At 42.3% G+C, this 16,319-nt stretch overlaps 1 protein-coding gene across 3 annotated transcripts; it reads right to left on the minus strand.

The window, feature by feature from the left end:
- Positions 1-385: 385 nt before the first annotated feature.
- PDP1 (pyruvate dehyrogenase phosphatase catalytic subunit 1) lies at positions 386-7,918 on the minus strand. 3 transcript variants are annotated; one of them, XM_032688464.1, is made up of 3 exons: positions 7,793-7,901; positions 7,352-7,386; positions 386-4,346 (listed from the first exon to the last, which is right to left on the minus strand). In XM_032688464.1, the coding sequence occupies exons 2-3, from the start codon at positions 7,380-7,382 to the stop codon at positions 2,695-2,697; spliced, it is 1,683 nt and encodes a 560-aa protein (XP_032544355.1). In that variant the 5' UTR covers positions 7,383-7,386; positions 7,793-7,901; the 3' UTR covers positions 386-2,694. The 3 variants fall into 3 exon arrangements, with proteins under 3 accessions (XP_032544355.1, XP_032544365.1, XP_032544345.1); XM_032688474.1 differs by lacking the exon at positions 7,352-7,386 and having other exon boundaries at positions 7,793-7,918; XM_032688454.1 differs by lacking the exon at positions 7,793-7,901 and having other exon boundaries at positions 7,352-7,572.
- Positions 7,919-16,319: the final 8,401 nt, after the last annotated feature.

Below are 16,319 nucleotides of genomic sequence, written 5' to 3' on the forward strand. Positions count from 1 at the left end.
AAATGCTGTATTGCTCTATACACAGTACAGTACACAGCTCTATGATCTCAAATTATGCTGCTTCATCAGCAGCACTGTCCCCAAAGGTATTCCTGAGGTGCTGGGCACTGAGACATTCAGCGATACTTATGGAAGGATTTGAGTTCTGCTGCCTGGGGGAGGCAGCACCAGCATGCCTGATGTAGGTGCTCAAGCTTCACAGTGGCATTTAAGAGCTCAGACGTTCAACTCTCAGTCAGTTTCCATTTATACTTCACTTTGTTTGGCCATCTGCTCTATTCATAACAGGGACAACACAAAGGAACAAAGTCTTGAAATATAAGCAGTTTGTAAGCTCGGTCCTAGCAGAATAGAAATCACATTCTACATCAATTCAACACACGTGGATTTTTGCATAATTGATCATTTTATTGGAATCTGTTAAAAGATGTTTGTTCAGACCACCTGTTCAGCAGGCAGTTATGCTGCTTCTGTTCACTGCATACATACTGAGCAAGTCTCCAAGCAATACATAAATATTCTTTCGTCTGACCCTATATATATATATATATATATATGCATCTTTACTACAAAAAGCAGCATTTCTTCAATAAAAGTTGTATCCATGGGACCAATGTGCATTTGTTTCAGCTATGACTTGTACCAAACCCATACTAACAATCATAGGGTAAGTACATCAATACATGTAATAGAGCTTTAACAGTAAAAAAAGTAAGAAAGTTAAATACTGCAACAGCTGAGATTACATACTGCATTTGAATGCTAGAACAAAATCTATTGACCTAGTTAATGACACAGTCACCAAAACACAAGATACAGAAGCAATGTCAACAGCCAGTAATTGTCTAAGCATTTTAGAGTTCCCCTTTTCCCTTCAAATAAAGAAGGGTTGTGCATATCTTGAATGTGAACTTAGATATCGTTAACCTTACAGCAATACTGATGTTGATATTTAAGGTCAGGTAAAGAAACAGCCATACTAAAGCTGCAGGCCACTGAGTACACATAGCATTTGTGAGTTTGAGGAGCCAATGCTCACTATAGGACAAGTTCGTTGTTCAAAACAAGTGTATCCTATGGAACAGCAGCATTAATTGGTAAGATTTATATGTAGTGAAAATGCCACTTTAGAAACCTAGCATATTTTGGTTAATTGAGAAAAGTGTTGATTTAACTAGCTATGATGAAGGCTAGGGAGGTATTTTAACTGAAACACCTTGGTAAAGTGAAATAAGCTGACCTATCATTGTTCTCTGCAACACAGGAATCAAATTGCATGTGTTCTCCCAGTCATCAAGTATTTCAGTCAGCATTTGAGTTTTTAACCTAACGCCAGGTTAAAATAAATCTGCATACAATGCAACATGCCTAAATTAGATACAATTAGCTGTCAGTCCCTACTTTCTATAATTACAAGCCCAACAACTTCAGCATACAAGTATAGCCAATCTTTTTAAGTTCAAATTAAACCATTACAAGACAGAGACCCATTTCAGAGATTGCTGTGTGATAGCATTCTGGACTGTGAGAACATGCATAAAGCAGTTGTCCAGAAACACAACTAAAAGAAGTTGCTAGAAATAGCCACTGAACATACACATGCATGCCAGTTAGTTTCCCAATTAAAATGCTATTTACAAGCCGTAGTTCAATTTTTTGTAATTTGTAGTTTTTAACCCAAAGCACAAATACGAGTTCAAGTGAGGGACTTTCGATATGTGACCATTTGAAATAGCCAAAATGAAAATGAGTGCAAATTACAAAGCCACAAAGAGGTTAGCAATGATTTCCTGATCTTTTCAGGTAAAAACTTATTTACTAGACAAGCAACACCAGACAGTGGTGGAGTCCATGAAGGACATAACCTCTAGGAAAGCAAACATAGCCTTAAACAACACTGACTTTCTGAAAAGTCTGAAAGAGTGCAAATTGAAGTCCTCCACAAAGTTATCTGGTATCTTGCTGCATGTTGTAACATATTATTGCCTTACAGGTTGATCAAAAACCCACAGCCAAGTATTAATGCACAAGAAATTTAGAAGTTACCGTGCATAAGATTATGATTAAGATGTAACAATCTCAGGTACTGATTATGGCTTAGACCTGCACTGAAAGTTAACACTTAGACAAACATCCTTATGTGAATGACATTGTCCATATGAAAGTGAGACAACTTTGTTACACTGAAGACTTACTTGGTTAAAGTGGTCTTTGAAGAAACAATAGACAATACATTCACACATAACCATAGCAAGAATTAGCCCCGTAAAAAAATTCAGCAACATTTTTACTCATCTCTTCTTATAGATATTTGCAGATATTTTATAAACAGGCTTTGTTTCTAGTCAGATCTTTGATAGTTAATTCTTCATCTTACTTCCCTCCCTCACCCAAATCTGCCAAATTCAAGACATTGTTCTAGCAGCATTCATGAAATCAACAGTGCAAAGCTGTTATAAAAGCCTCTTTTCCCAAACTGTGACATCCTCTTCAAGTTTTTTATTAGGTCAATAGCACTTCCCATGTATTTAGGGCTCTGGGGAAAGGCAGGAACAATGGATATGCTGAATCTAGCAAACAAACAATTTGTTTGCCAAAGGCTTTTTTTGGGTTTTATTGTTGGGTGGATGTTTTTAATTTGCTGCTCATACTGGCCATTGTTACAACTTTCGTAATTAGTTCATTACATTAAATTCACAGTTCCTCGTTTTGACATGCACCTATAACATGTGAATTGAACTGCACCACAATAATTGTAATGTCATCCCTATACATTCGAGCCAGCTCTTCTGGAAGACTAAGCATCTTGGACAGTCGCTCATGATCCACGGTTCCAAACTCATTGTTACCCACTGCATGTCGGATCAGGTGAGTCGCTGCATTCTGATCTTCAAATACTGAAGAGATTCTTGCTCTCCTTTCTGTTAAGAGACCATGCATCTGTCCCAAAGTCACCTTATACCCACCGACAGCTATTGGCTGTTGGTGGTGAACACCAGTGAGGTACTCCCCTACAATTCTAGCCACATCTTGCCTGTGCATCGTCTCCCACAGTCCATCTGTAGCCAAAACCAGGAACTTATCCTGTGGCCGTAATTTGTGATATATGACTTCTGGTTCAGCTGTGAGGTATGGGGGAGTGTGATAGTTTGGAGGAATGAACTTTGTATATTCATTGTCATTCAGCTGATCTGGGCCTGATTCTATTACTCTCTTCTGCAGTTCGATACTCCATTTAAACTTCACATCACCAAAAGCTCTGAAAGGCATCAGGAGACCCAAGAGACGATCTTGTTTCACAAGAGTTTTCTCTTCAGATTTTGGATGCTCCATTTTCACACGTTCTACTTCATGTTCATTTTGTGCATTGTGGTCATAGGACAAATTAACTGCAGACCAAGATCCATCTTCTTCCTGAACCCCAAGCATTGCTCTACTGTCACCTGTGTTTGCAATGTGCAAGTCAACACCATCTACGTGAGCTACACAGGCAGTTGCACCAGAAAATGCCACTCGCAGTACTAGATAGTTGAGAAAAGAATTTGGATCTCCTACTTGAGCTTCCAAAGAAATATCATTATCAAGCCTCTTAAAAGCATTAATTAAAGCTTCTCTCACATCAGTAGTCTCTCCACTGTTGAGATCAATCAGCTCCTGCCAGTAAGTTCTTAGACTGTTGAAATAAAGCTTGGAAGCTTCTTTGCTAAAATAATCATTGGGATGCTTGTGCCACTGTAAAATGGGCAACAGAGCTCTGCCACTTTCCACAGCATTTTCTATTTCAAGTAAAGTCTCATGAGGTAACAAAGAGACAGCAATGTAGTAAAACAGTCTTTCACTTACAGCTTGAGCACAAGCACAGCCTGCATGGCCATCAAACACACCCAGAAGCATCCCTCTTGTCTGTAAACATGTGGCAGCACTCCTCCGGTCCTCTATCGGAGCATTAGCAGGCAATTGGTTGCTATCAAATCCAAGAACAGAACTTACATTTTTACCATCAAATTCTGGGACTTTGAAACTGTACTCATTTGCCTTCAGGATGCTGTTGACCTGTGGAGGAGTGAGGTAAAACCTCTGTGACGCAGAAGCATGATCCCTTGTGTGAATGAAGTGATTAAAGTTCTCCTTTGGCCTATAAAGTGCTGCAAATTTCTTCTGCGGTGCATATCTGAAGTGACTGTGAGCAAAATGAGATGACAAACAACACAGATGTCTATGGTGGCAGTAACACGCAGTGCTGCCTATTCTGCTAATCTCACAGTTACGAATCAATGGGAACAGATGAGCTGGTGCTGGCATGGCATCAGACAACAATGGCAGCCTGGAGCTTCGGACTGGAATTGCTGAAAGACAAGAGAACAACTGTGCTTATGGGGACAGCCAACAGATTCTTACCCCGCCCCCCAAAGTCTGTGTTAAGATGTTTACAGCCCCTAACCAAGTTCCTTATTATATCGACTTCGTAGCTTCAGAGGACTTGACAAAGAAAGGCATTAAGAGGTGTTTGTTTATAGACGCTACATTGGGCTGTAACAAAAAAGCTATACCACACTTCAGTTCAGAATAGATATTTTAGCTCTTATACCCACTCAGATAGCAGGCAGGAAGTGAAAACATCAGCCAGCCAGACAAGAAAGCTTCAAAGAACTTAGGACAACAGTTATCATGGAGCACTCTACAGTATTGTCACCTTCTACAGGGCTTTCATAGGTATTTGCTTTGCTGGTGATTTCACAGATGTCAGAGCCAGATGTCAGGGCACACAGGGAGGAAAACTCTGTCTTTCTATAAGGCTAAAGAAGAGAAAGCATCTAACAGTAAGACTCAAGAACAACTTAAAGACGACATACAACTGGGTTTAAAATGAAGATGGTTTAGATGACAGAAGTAAGCAGTAGGTCACAAAGAGCAGATATTCTTTTTGTAACCACATCTTACTAACAGCTCATCTACTCCAGTGAGTTTTAGAATTATAAACCACTTTAAGAAGCTATTCAATTGAAGAACTACATCCAAACTGTGTTTTCTTCCATGACTAGAATAAACCCCTGCTCAACAGACTAATGCTAGTTCAGTATTAAGATAAACTATTAAGTTCAGTATCAAAATAAATTATACTACTTGCCACATCTGTTTCCTTATTTTTCATTCCCCTGAAAAAAGATGATTCTAACATATGCTTCCTTTTTCCCATTTACATACCAAATCACAACATTAGTGTGAGTATCTCTCAAAAGTCTTATTCACTGTGCTTCATTATCAGGAAGTCTTCTACAGTGTCATACTTGAGGAAACAATTCCAGAATGGAAACGGAATTGAACTGTGCCTTGTGCGAAGTACATGCAGTTAAGGAGAATTCAATTTTCTCTAACTTTTATGATCAAGTTCCATCATAAAAGCTTCTTCTCAGAAAAGACCATTAGAAGGCTTACGGCAGTCATAAGTACTAATCTATCAGCACCATTCTATCTCAGTTTTGTTTTACTGAAAAAAATGAATATTGCTGTGTTATGCAAGGTGCTTCAGTCACTAAATTGATTTTTTTTAGCAAAGCACTAGAGTATCTCAGATGAGACACTGCTATAAAATATGCAGCAAGCCCCAATACTCAATCTAAAGGATCGTGCAATACAGGCAGAATTGCATTCTGTAAACACTCTATTCCTTGAGCTTTCCATAGCTTTGGTCATAGGATTCTGATCACTCAGACCAGCTGAGAAGTGTCTAGAAATACATGAAACTTCACCCCATTCACTCTGTTTCAAGAGAGGCAAGCAAGTCACATTCTTCCCTCCAAGCTTGCTTCTTCTCCTTATGTAACCTGGAGTGGAGTCCAATTCTCTGTTGCAAGATACATAACTGCCAAAAGCAAAGTAGAATTCATGTTGCTATTACTCCACTGGCTTCCCAGTCTTAATGAGTGACTGTCACTCTTGACTTAGATTGACAAAAAAATCTTGTCCATTGGTCTCTCCATGTCTCCCACTGACAGCTGTGAAGACTGAACTGGTCAGTTTTCTGTTATGCAGCTACCAAGAAGAGCTCTGGTTGTAGTCCACATGCTCAGCAGCAGCATACTGGCTCAAACTTCCAGATGAATACTAAATTTCTGTTACCCATTTGCTTTTCAATGTCTTTTTCTCCAGTCCAAGTTTCACATGCACACAGCATGACAGCAGTAGACTGCAACTCCAAATATTCACTGCCTTCTAATTATAAAGGATCTATTTTGGTAACAGTTATGTATATTTCTTCAGGTGACATTTAAAAGCAACAAGTTTGCTTACAGAACGGTAACCTCAAGGTTCTATGGATGTGCCTGGCCTACAGCAGCACCTTGGATTCAGCACTGGTCTCCCATTAGAGTCCAACTGAGTCAGGTTCTCCTGATTGCTCAGCATTTGTGTTCAGTGCTGACCCTCAGTGGTGCCACAACTGTTCTGACAGTTTTGTTGTTGGTCCATCGCCACTGGAGGATATTTTGCTGATTTTTAATCATTAGTTTATTAAATATTACATGAAATCCAAGAGGAAGTAGTAGAAATTTGGCCTCAAATAATCCATGGTCTGTATCATTTACACTAGATCTACATTAGCTTAAGAGATCAGTCTGTTTCACATACTAGATTTAATAAATCCTATGAAGTTGATGAAGCAAATGCAAAATTTCAAGTTTCCCAACCTGAACTGAAATTCTAAGTCTCTCCCATTTATCCCCACAACACAGATGTCCCAAATATAACCAGACACACCATCTAGCCTTTAAATAATTACTTTAAGATCCCAAGTTCATTATGATTGATCAAAAGATGGTAGAGAATTAAAAGAGGTGAAGTAGAAATTTTACAGTTCAATGAAGATTTGTCAAGAGATTAGAACTGATGCAGTGTAAACATCTCTCCAAGCTCTGAACAGGGTACAAATGTTACTTTTCAAGCTGCAAACATAACACAGCCAATAATGAGTCAGGTGGTCAATGTATGGCTTTTATACTACCACACTAAAAAACCAGAAAAATATCCCTTCGTTTAATAAAGGGATGTTCTAGTTGTACTAGTAAGGTCAATTGACACAGCACAGACAGGTTCCTCCATAACACTGTGCCAAAGATACCTATGGCTTCAGCTAATAACGCTTCCCGTGGGTGCCTTTCCTACACCTTACAGACCTGAACGAGCCTGTTGTAGAGGATGGAGGTGGGGAGGAGGAACAAGAAGCACTGAACCCAAGCAGCACCGCTAATCCTCCCCCCACGCCTCAGCCCTCGGACACAGCCCAGCCCGGCAGCCCCTTCCCCGGATCCCATCTGACCCCCGAGCCCATCGCTCCACGCAGGGACATACATACCGATCCGCCTGGGCCCAGGACACACACACATTCTCCTGTCACAACATGAAGCCGCCAACATCCACAAAGCAGAAGCCCGGGGGGCGGGGGGAGAAGCAAGGCAGAGAGTTTGTTAGAGAAGGTGGAGAGCTCCGGCACGGAGGCAGGACGGCAGACAGGAGGAGACACGCACACAGCCCTTCTGCGGGCGCCCGGCGCCGCCGCCCGCTCGGCGATGGGACCGAGCCAGCTCCGCAGCGATCGCCCGCACCGAGCCCCGCCGGCCCCGCTGTCCCTTCCGGCAGGGCGAGGAGCCGGGCCCGCCCGGCGCCGCCGCGGGGACAGCGCTGCCCGCTCAGGCGCTGCGCGGTCCCGACATGGCCGCCCCTCCCCAGCCAGCTGCCCGCCCGCCTCCGGCACGACGACCACCTCCTCCTCCCTCCGCCCGTCCCGGGCACAGACCTGGCCCCTTCCTAGGCAGCACAAGGAGGCGGGTGGAAGGACCAGGCGGCACAGGGAGAGAGGCGGGTGGAAGGCCCGCAACACCCCGCACGCGCCACCCACCTCCCAGACCCCCAGCAGCCACCGCCTCACGCCCGCGCCTGCTGCGCCGCGCCTTATAAAGAGCCCTGCGGCGCGCGGCGCGCCGCCCATTGGCTGCCGAGAAGGGCAAGGCGGTCACGTGACGCGGAGGCGCGGGAGCGCGCGTGGGGGCGGGAGGTGGAGAGGGCGCTGCGTGCGCGCGCAACGCGCAGGGGCGGGAAGGCGCGAACGCGGCGGCGGCGCGCGGCACATCCGCCGCACCCCCAGGCCCCGCCCCGCCGAGTGCGCGGGGAGGGCGAGCCCGGCCGGGCCTTCCTTTCCCCAGGGGGAAATGTGTGAGGGGGGGTTCCTCCTTGAAGTCTTCGTGAAGTTCCTTTTAACAGTCACAAAGCACGTTAACTCCGCAAGAGACCTCTGTGAAGCCTGTCCCCTAAACCGGGAAACTCTCTGCCCCGAGAAAGCCCCCCCCGCTGGTCAGGAGCTAGAGTCACACAGCTTCTGTTAGGGGGACTGAATATGGGAAAATGTCTAAAAATCGTCTGTAAGGCATATTGACATTTACTTTGAATTAAACTTAAAGAGTGGGAAATGTGGGCTGGGTTGTTTTTTCCACTTGAAATATTCACGAGGTGAACAGTCACAAAACATGTTAACTCCTCAAGAGTCGACTGAAGTCTGTAGTGCAACATGTGCTTTTTCTGTTTGTTTGGTTTTTGTTTGTTTGTTTGTTTGTTTTTTCTTTTGCCCTGTGGTGTTTCTTCTTCACCAGAATCCTTCCAGAAAAAGCTGCCATGGAGTGCCAACATCCAGGGACCTCTGCCCTGACATAGCCACCCTGGCTGCTGCCGCTGCCAGCAAGGAATGCTTTGAGGGCAGTGGTTACCAAGCCCTTCCCCAGAAGAGCAGTACCTATCATTCCCACCAGTGCGGCAGGAGCAGCAGCCTCCCCTACTCCCTTTCTCTCCGCGCTGTTAGTTATGGTCCTGTCCTCACTGACATCTCTAGGGCAATGCTAAATTTTGCACGTGCTTCTGAGATACTCTGATCCAGCCTTATTCTTCCTGCAAATTTCTGAATATGGAAAGTGTATAAATTCAACAGCCAATGATGTCTTTCTCTGTTGATAGATACCTGTGCTCTCATGCCATTCTGTTTTCAGGATGGCCAGGATGCCCACTTTGCTGTGTGTTGTTGGCAGCAGATGTTCAGCGAGCCTCAGGGTGTTGCAATTAGCATTCCCTTAGGAGCTCTAACAAAACATGGATTTTGACTATACTTGCATTTTACCCAGTTGGTAGGGTGTGTATAGCTGTATACCAAAACCAGTAGAGGAAACAAAAGAAAATCTGCACTTAGTGAGCTGTACTTGAGATGTAAGAGTGTGGAAAGTACTGCCCTGTGACCTTCTGTGTGAAAACCAGCTAGAAAGATAAAACGATACCATCCTTAAAAATGCAAGTCTTCCCCAGCAGTAGCTGGAAACGCAGAGTATTATAATGTTAATTCATTGATGTTCTGGGTGACTTTTGGGACATTTGTTTATCAAGAGCTGTACTCCATCATCTTCTCTTTGAGGTTTATTTTAGAATTAAAACCAGAAAAAGGCATTTGACAGACACCATTGTACATTAAAGACTTCATTAAACAGCATGGAAGATGAATAATTTGTGTTCCTTTCTAATGGCAGCGCGTGGTTAAAAATAGATTGGCGGAATATGCTGAAACAACAACCATTTACATAATTTTCTACTTGCAGCAAGAGTGACTGTAAAGCCCTCAAGTTTAGAAATGTTCTATAAATTACGTCCAGTGGCACAGTTAAGGCATCATCTTACCCTGTCAGAGGGTAGAAGGCTGTGGGAAGACAGACCTCTGCCTGGGTGAATTTGACTGATAGTTGTATGAGTAGATATACAGAAATGGATTGGGATGAAGTCACCACCCATCACCTCGTATTCCTGACTGTAAGTACAATAAGTACAGAGTTTGTAGAATGGATTCGTGTATGAATTCTGCAGAGACTGTTGGTCTCTAGAGTTGTCTACTCAGAAAAAAAATGTCAAAATAGTTAGCATTTAGTACTTTTGGTCTTCAGAAAACTTGTGCCCATTTGTTTGATTCTCCATAATTTGCTGTGAAATCGGAAGTGTAGTTATAGGTCTCTGCTTATTTGTTTATTATTTATCCTTTTTTCTTCCTGGTTTCCTGATGAGGCCAGAAGAGCTACTCTTAGAGCTTGAGTTGGAAGTTGTGGCTCCTTCTCCTACAGTATCCTATTGATACCACTTATCTCTGAATAGTAGACAAAATCTGAATTTTAAAATACTGAATGAGAAGAGAATTTGCCTTAGCAACCACATATAAATCCTACAAATGAAAGACAAAATACTAAAACTTTGCTGATCTTTTGCTCCTCAAGCTGATGTGAGTTTGCTGGTCTTCCAGAAGCTGGATGTTGCAATCTAACTGGAAAATTAAGTTTTCCTTCTCTTCATCTTGCTGCTGCCAAAACCTTTTTGTACACTTTGAGGAACAGTCCATTTTTGCTGATTCTAAAGAATAAAAATTATTTTAATGAATAAAACCCTGTTGTTCCACATTTTACATCAGAGACTGATGGAGAAGCAATCACTTGTAACTGCTTCGTGGTATGCAAAGTCTCCCTGTTTCCCTGGATGAAAGGGTTATCAGCTGAGTGTGACAAAAGACATCAGTTCTTGTCCACTGTGCCTGTTGCTGGCAGTGGGTAATTCTGCACTGCAGAACTGATAGGCAGCTATGCATTATCACTGCAGCTAAGGTGCTGCAGTAGTTACCCTAACACACATTTCCAGAGAGACTCCATTACAGAGCATCAAAACCCATTTTCATTTGAAATCAAGTGTTTGTAATAACTTTCTAGTTTAAATAAGTTCTTGTGCCTAACATATGAATATTTTATTTATTCAATTTTATTGATTCATTTTACTGAAAGCTAGCTCAGAAGCATAGGGTAACACTTTACTTGTTTTTATGTCCACTGACTCCTTAATATTCTTATGATATCTTTGCACACAATGTTTCAGAAATGCTGGGTTTTTTCAGAAATGCTTGTTGGAAAGAGCAGGTGCTCCTAAAACCTGTCTTGAAGCTGAGTGCACAGATCAAACACTTCCACCTGGCATGCTGCCATACCAACCCAGAGCAGGAAAAAAGACAAGAGGAGTCATACAAGTTTTAAAAGCATAAAAGAGAAAAGCCTAGGAAGGGGGAGAAATAAGAGAGAAAAACATACAATGTACTGGATAATCAGAAAGACTAGGACAAGACTAAACTGTCTTCTTTCCTTTCCTGAGAGCATTACAGAAGCACTGACACCAATCCAAGTCTGCACTTGCACAGAGCAGTAATTTATTTTTAGCGGAGGCATTATGTGGCAAATATAAATATGTCAGTAGAGTTCAGAGCAGCCAGAGTACCTGCAAACAGCGGTGGCCTGTGGTCTTCAGTTTGCTTCAAAGGGAAGGTTTGGTTGTACATTCAAGTGTTCTGCTGCCCTCTCAGGGAGTGTTTGCTGTGGGTGGGACATTTGTCCTCCCTCAACACAGCTGGGTTCCCAAGTACGGTGAATGTTTCTGAAATTTTACATTGAGCCCTGCAAAAGGTGATATTTAGAAAACATCTCTTAAGAGTATCAACTTTAGAGTAAACCAGTGGTACATGACTGATGTTTCCCACTGCCCTTTCTAAAGGCAAGTCCAATGGGGAATCATAGACAATTGCTTTCAGTGGGTATTTCGCTATCACTGTGAGACTCGGGGATAGTGTAATTTATTTTATCGCCCCTGGAGGCCCTTTGTCCCTTCACTCTCAGTTGCTTTCTGAAATGAAGCAATGGTTCTGAGTCATTCAACCATTCAAATCCAGCTTCCCAGAATCAGAGTAATTGAGGTCAAACAGGACCTGCTCAGAGCAAGGCCACCTTCAAAGCTAGGTCAGGTTGTTCAGGGAGTTGGCCAGTCCTGTTTTGGATGTCTCTGAGGACTGAGGTGCTCCAATCTGCCTGGGCCCCAGTTCCAGTGGTTCACCACTTTCATTGTGAAGATTTTTAACTTGTAGTTAATCAGAATTTTCCTTGTTCAGCTTGTATCTGTTGACTCTTGCCCCTCAGGACTTCTTTGCTCCATACTATACGTTGATCCCGATCTCATTAGCAGAGAACTAAATGCATTTTTTGCATTTGGTAGTAGTTGTGCACTAGTTTGCACCCTTCACTTGGGTTCGTCTTTCAGTTTGGGGAATACAGCATTCTGACAGCTTGGTGAAGTAAAGGAAATTCTGTCAAAAAATGTTGTTGGAAAATAATTTTTTGGCCAGCCTCAAGAATTATACTTACGACAATATCAGTGTCTGTGTTATGAGGAAGCAGTTTTGGGATATCAGGAGGTTAAATCTGGGAATTATCTTGTCTCTGAAGGGTCTGATCCCTTTTCCAACTGTAGTTCATGATGTGCATTTTTCAAATGTCTTTGTTACAGTCATTTAAAAAAGTAACTACATTTGCAATTATGATGGATGCCATGCAAAAGATTCAATAGACTTCAGGGGAATTAGAAGAGATTAAAACTGGGAGGGGAATCTGCCAGCATTTTTTTCATACAGAGAATAACCTACACTTTTCAACAGCCAAAATATGACTTACCTAATACTGCTGAAACAATGATATCCTGGGTTCATTTTATCAGGTATGATACTTCTGAAATCAAAGATGATTTAGAGGCTGGTAATTGCATACAGCCTTTTGTCTTTACTTGAGGTCACTGGAGTTGAAAGATGGTCTTTAGACACAGCTGGCTCATTTGAGTTGAGATCTTTCTAGGCAAATGTGGATGTTAAAGACTAATAACTTTTCCAGCAATGAGGAAGAGCAACAAGTGCCAATTACTAGAAGTGCCAGTGTTACCTTCTTAGCATGAGGGTATACTTTGGAGTGGAAAGTAATTATGGAAGATAAAATTAGAAATTTCAATTTAGAACCAAGAGTAGACTCTGAACCAATCTCTTAGATGTCTTGTAGCCCAGGGTTAGATCAGGTCTCATTTCCACTTGAAACAAGGAAGTTTAGAAAGAATATGAGACAAAAGTGACCTCTTTGTCATTCTTATTTATCTTTCTGAAGATTAGCCTTGCCTAAATGCTGGAAAAATAAGACTGAGCTGTATCTTTTGGGGTTCGAAATTTGTATTTGATGAAAAAACATAAGCATTTAGGTTTTTTTTAGTGGAAGAAAGATGAGTTGGGTTACTGTTTTCCTTGGTTGATAAATAGACATTATCTCAAGTGACCCCATCTACATAAATATTTGCTATTTGCTTTTTACGATGTGTTTAATTTATATTTTTAAACAACAAATCAAAAATGTATTTGTTCTGTCCTCTTACCTTCAGTCTGGTTTGTCTGCCCACCCCTAAACAGTGTGCTTCTCGAAAGGAAATAATTTCCTGATGGCTTGGAAAGGAGTTAGCTCAAGTCTAGCCACAAATAACTGAGAATATAGTCCAAGAAATATGTAACCAATATAATAATTGAAAAAGATATGGAGCCTTATGGTTGGATCCAGTAAATTACTCTGTTTTTCCAGGCAAGTGCCTAGGCAGAAGGTTACAGAATCCCAGTTGCTGCCTCTGAGCCAAGGAGTGGTGGACTGCTGGGTGAGTTGGGGACCAGTCTTCACTGCAAGCTAAGGGATTGCCCTTACCTCAGCTGACCTACAGCCAGACAGTAACAGGACTTGTCTGGAAAAACAGGCCGTGTGGAATGAAGGTGACAATTCTATCAGTGTTTTACAGTTACAAGCTTTAGCCACTAGGCTATTACAGAAAGATAGAGAACAGCAGAAAGAGCAACACTGTGTCTTACAAGGAAAGCCAGAGCTTTGTTTATTGTGTCCAGGAACTGGAGGCAGCCAACTCCCTCTGAGAAATCCTCTCCATCTCAGCAGAACAAAGCTGTGCTCCTGTGCCAGGCTTTTAACCAAAAGAGAAGGCCAGACTGTGACTATTTCCAGCAGGCCTGATATTGGGGTGCTCTTCTTGTCCTGGGGAGTTTTTTATAAGGTTATTTAGGGATCCCCACTCTAATTTTGCCTGCATTGGCACCTGGGTGCTTTCCTTGGATCTGGATTCCAGCCCAGGGCTGGATCTGGCTTGCAAGTCTGAATAACCTGCATATTCAGTTGCACAGCTCAATGATATTCCTGTGGCACAGGCTGGGGAGGTGGTACAAGATCACAGGTTTCCTTACAGATGGGCTGTGCCTGGGAGGAACCTCCATAAAGATCTAGGAGCATTGGGAAGACATTTAGTAAGAATAAGATGACTGCCACCTTGTTGCTTGTCAGGAGCTCACGTCACATATTTCCTGTGGATCATTTTGGGCTTGTACGTCCAGGCACCTTGCTCCTTCCCCATGATCATTTTACTTCATGTGTTTCAAATGTCCTGGAGCATATCCAGATTGCAAGCTAAGTGTTTTAGAGCAGTATTTTAAGAGGAAGGATTATTTATTTTACTAGTGTTGACACTAAACACTAGGGCTAAATGCCAGGGCTAAATGCCAGCCACATCAGGTTGTTCCTGTAAAATTTCTTTGAACTTCGGATACATCTCTGCAGTCTGCAGCCTTGTGTAACTGCAGAGGTTTGTCCAATTTGGCTGGATGTTACATAAGCTGTCTTTTATTTTCCTTTTGCTTGTGATCATGTTACGTAGGCTGCCTTCTTAAATTTCAGCAACCCTAAGGCAGCCTGAGTCATGTGTATGAAGCTCATTTTTGGACTGTTGTATAAGGTAGTGAATTGCAAAGGTCATGGGAATGAGGTATTTAAAAACTGAAACATGCTGGGCTCTATCCAGCTTAGAACAGATGAGCTCAAAAAGGCATTTATGTTTTAAATTACAGTTTGGGTTATCAAGAACTGATATATTTCAGTCACTATTTCAGTTACCTTAGCAAACTCCTGTAGCACACAATATTCCTGTTTCTTTTAAATGTGTTGTTGATATAATCCTGCAGTCACACATGAGACAAAAAAAAAATATTTACTTCCAATCCTCAGGAAACAAATGCATTCACAAATATTGTCATCATAGGCACAGTCTCCATGCTCATTTGTTTTCAATGCTCACAGCAATTAATGTCCTTTACTGTTTGTTCCCAATGGAAAACGTGGGATTCATGGTCGAAGTGCACAGAGTGCTTTGCCCAACCCAGTGGACAGCCAGGTTGTGATGTGTCACTGTGCTCTTGTGTAATCTGGCTCAGTCATACCGATGCCATGCAGGTTAAAGGTGCAAGAACAAATAACTGTGGAGTTTCATTCTCTGTCTAATTTAAGCCATCCAGCTGTAACCTCATTTATAGAAAGCTCTTTCTTGCTTCATCTTTCATGTCCCCTCTCAGGCACTCCGAGTCACCACTCATACAAGAGCGTGTCCAGCTGTACTTTAAAGTGAAAGTGCTCCCAAAAGCACTTTTAATTTTGGATCGTTTCACAGAGCAGATCAGGACGCGACTCCACCGACGGCTCACTACCCAGGGCAGGGCAAACAGCAGTCTCTGCCAGCAGGGAGGTGCATTGCAGCGGGGCCGGGGAGCAGGAGGGAGTACAAAGCCACACCCTGGGAGTGATTTTTGTTCTCTCCATCAGCCCGTGCAGCTATCCCAACATCACTTTGGCCACTTGCAAAATTCCACGTGTGCAATTGCAATTTACTTCCGTTTTCATGCAGCAAAATGTAATCAACTTGTGGTCGCATCAAGTCTTGTTGAAAATAGAAAGGAAAAGTTATGGGATGAGAAAAAAATAAAATAAATTTGTTCAGCATGAGAAAGCAGTGAAATTACTCTGATTACTAAAAACCAAAACAGTACAATCCACCTCCCAAAATACTGCACCAGTATCAGAAAAGTAGGTAACAGCATGTTCTCAGACAGGCTTGCTATGCAGCGTACTGGTAAATGATACAGTCAAAAAGTGGCTAAGCTAGAAGTTGTGAAGTCACGTGTGAGCATGTAAGAAACGAAAAGAATTTAAAAAAAGGACAGAAATGCAAAGGCACAGTAAACTGAGGTCAGGGACGTGACACTGAAAGGAAGGAGAACACTGGGGCAAAGAACTTCCTGGAAAGGGCTTGAATGTGAACACAGGTGGGCTCTTACTGTTTGCCTGCCTGCTTTTTGCTGTGTTCAGAAAAACAAGAACTTTTTAAATAAAGGAACTGTACACATGAGTCTATTACACTATACTCAGTACCAACATCATGACTCAGAGTGATTGCTAGGATCAAATAGGAAAGGCTAAAAGAAGAGCTGGACTAAGGAAGAATAGGGTCTATGAAGCTGTAAGGGTTTAAAACCACTAGCAAAAAAAAAAAAATCCCAGTGATTTCCCTGTATTCAAGTTGTT

Source organism: Chiroxiphia lanceolata, chromosome 1, assembly GCF_009829145.1.
Source record: "Chiroxiphia lanceolata isolate bChiLan1 chromosome 1, bChiLan1.pri, whole genome shotgun sequence".
NCBI lineage: Eukaryota > Metazoa > Chordata > Aves > Passeriformes > Pipridae > Chiroxiphia > Chiroxiphia lanceolata.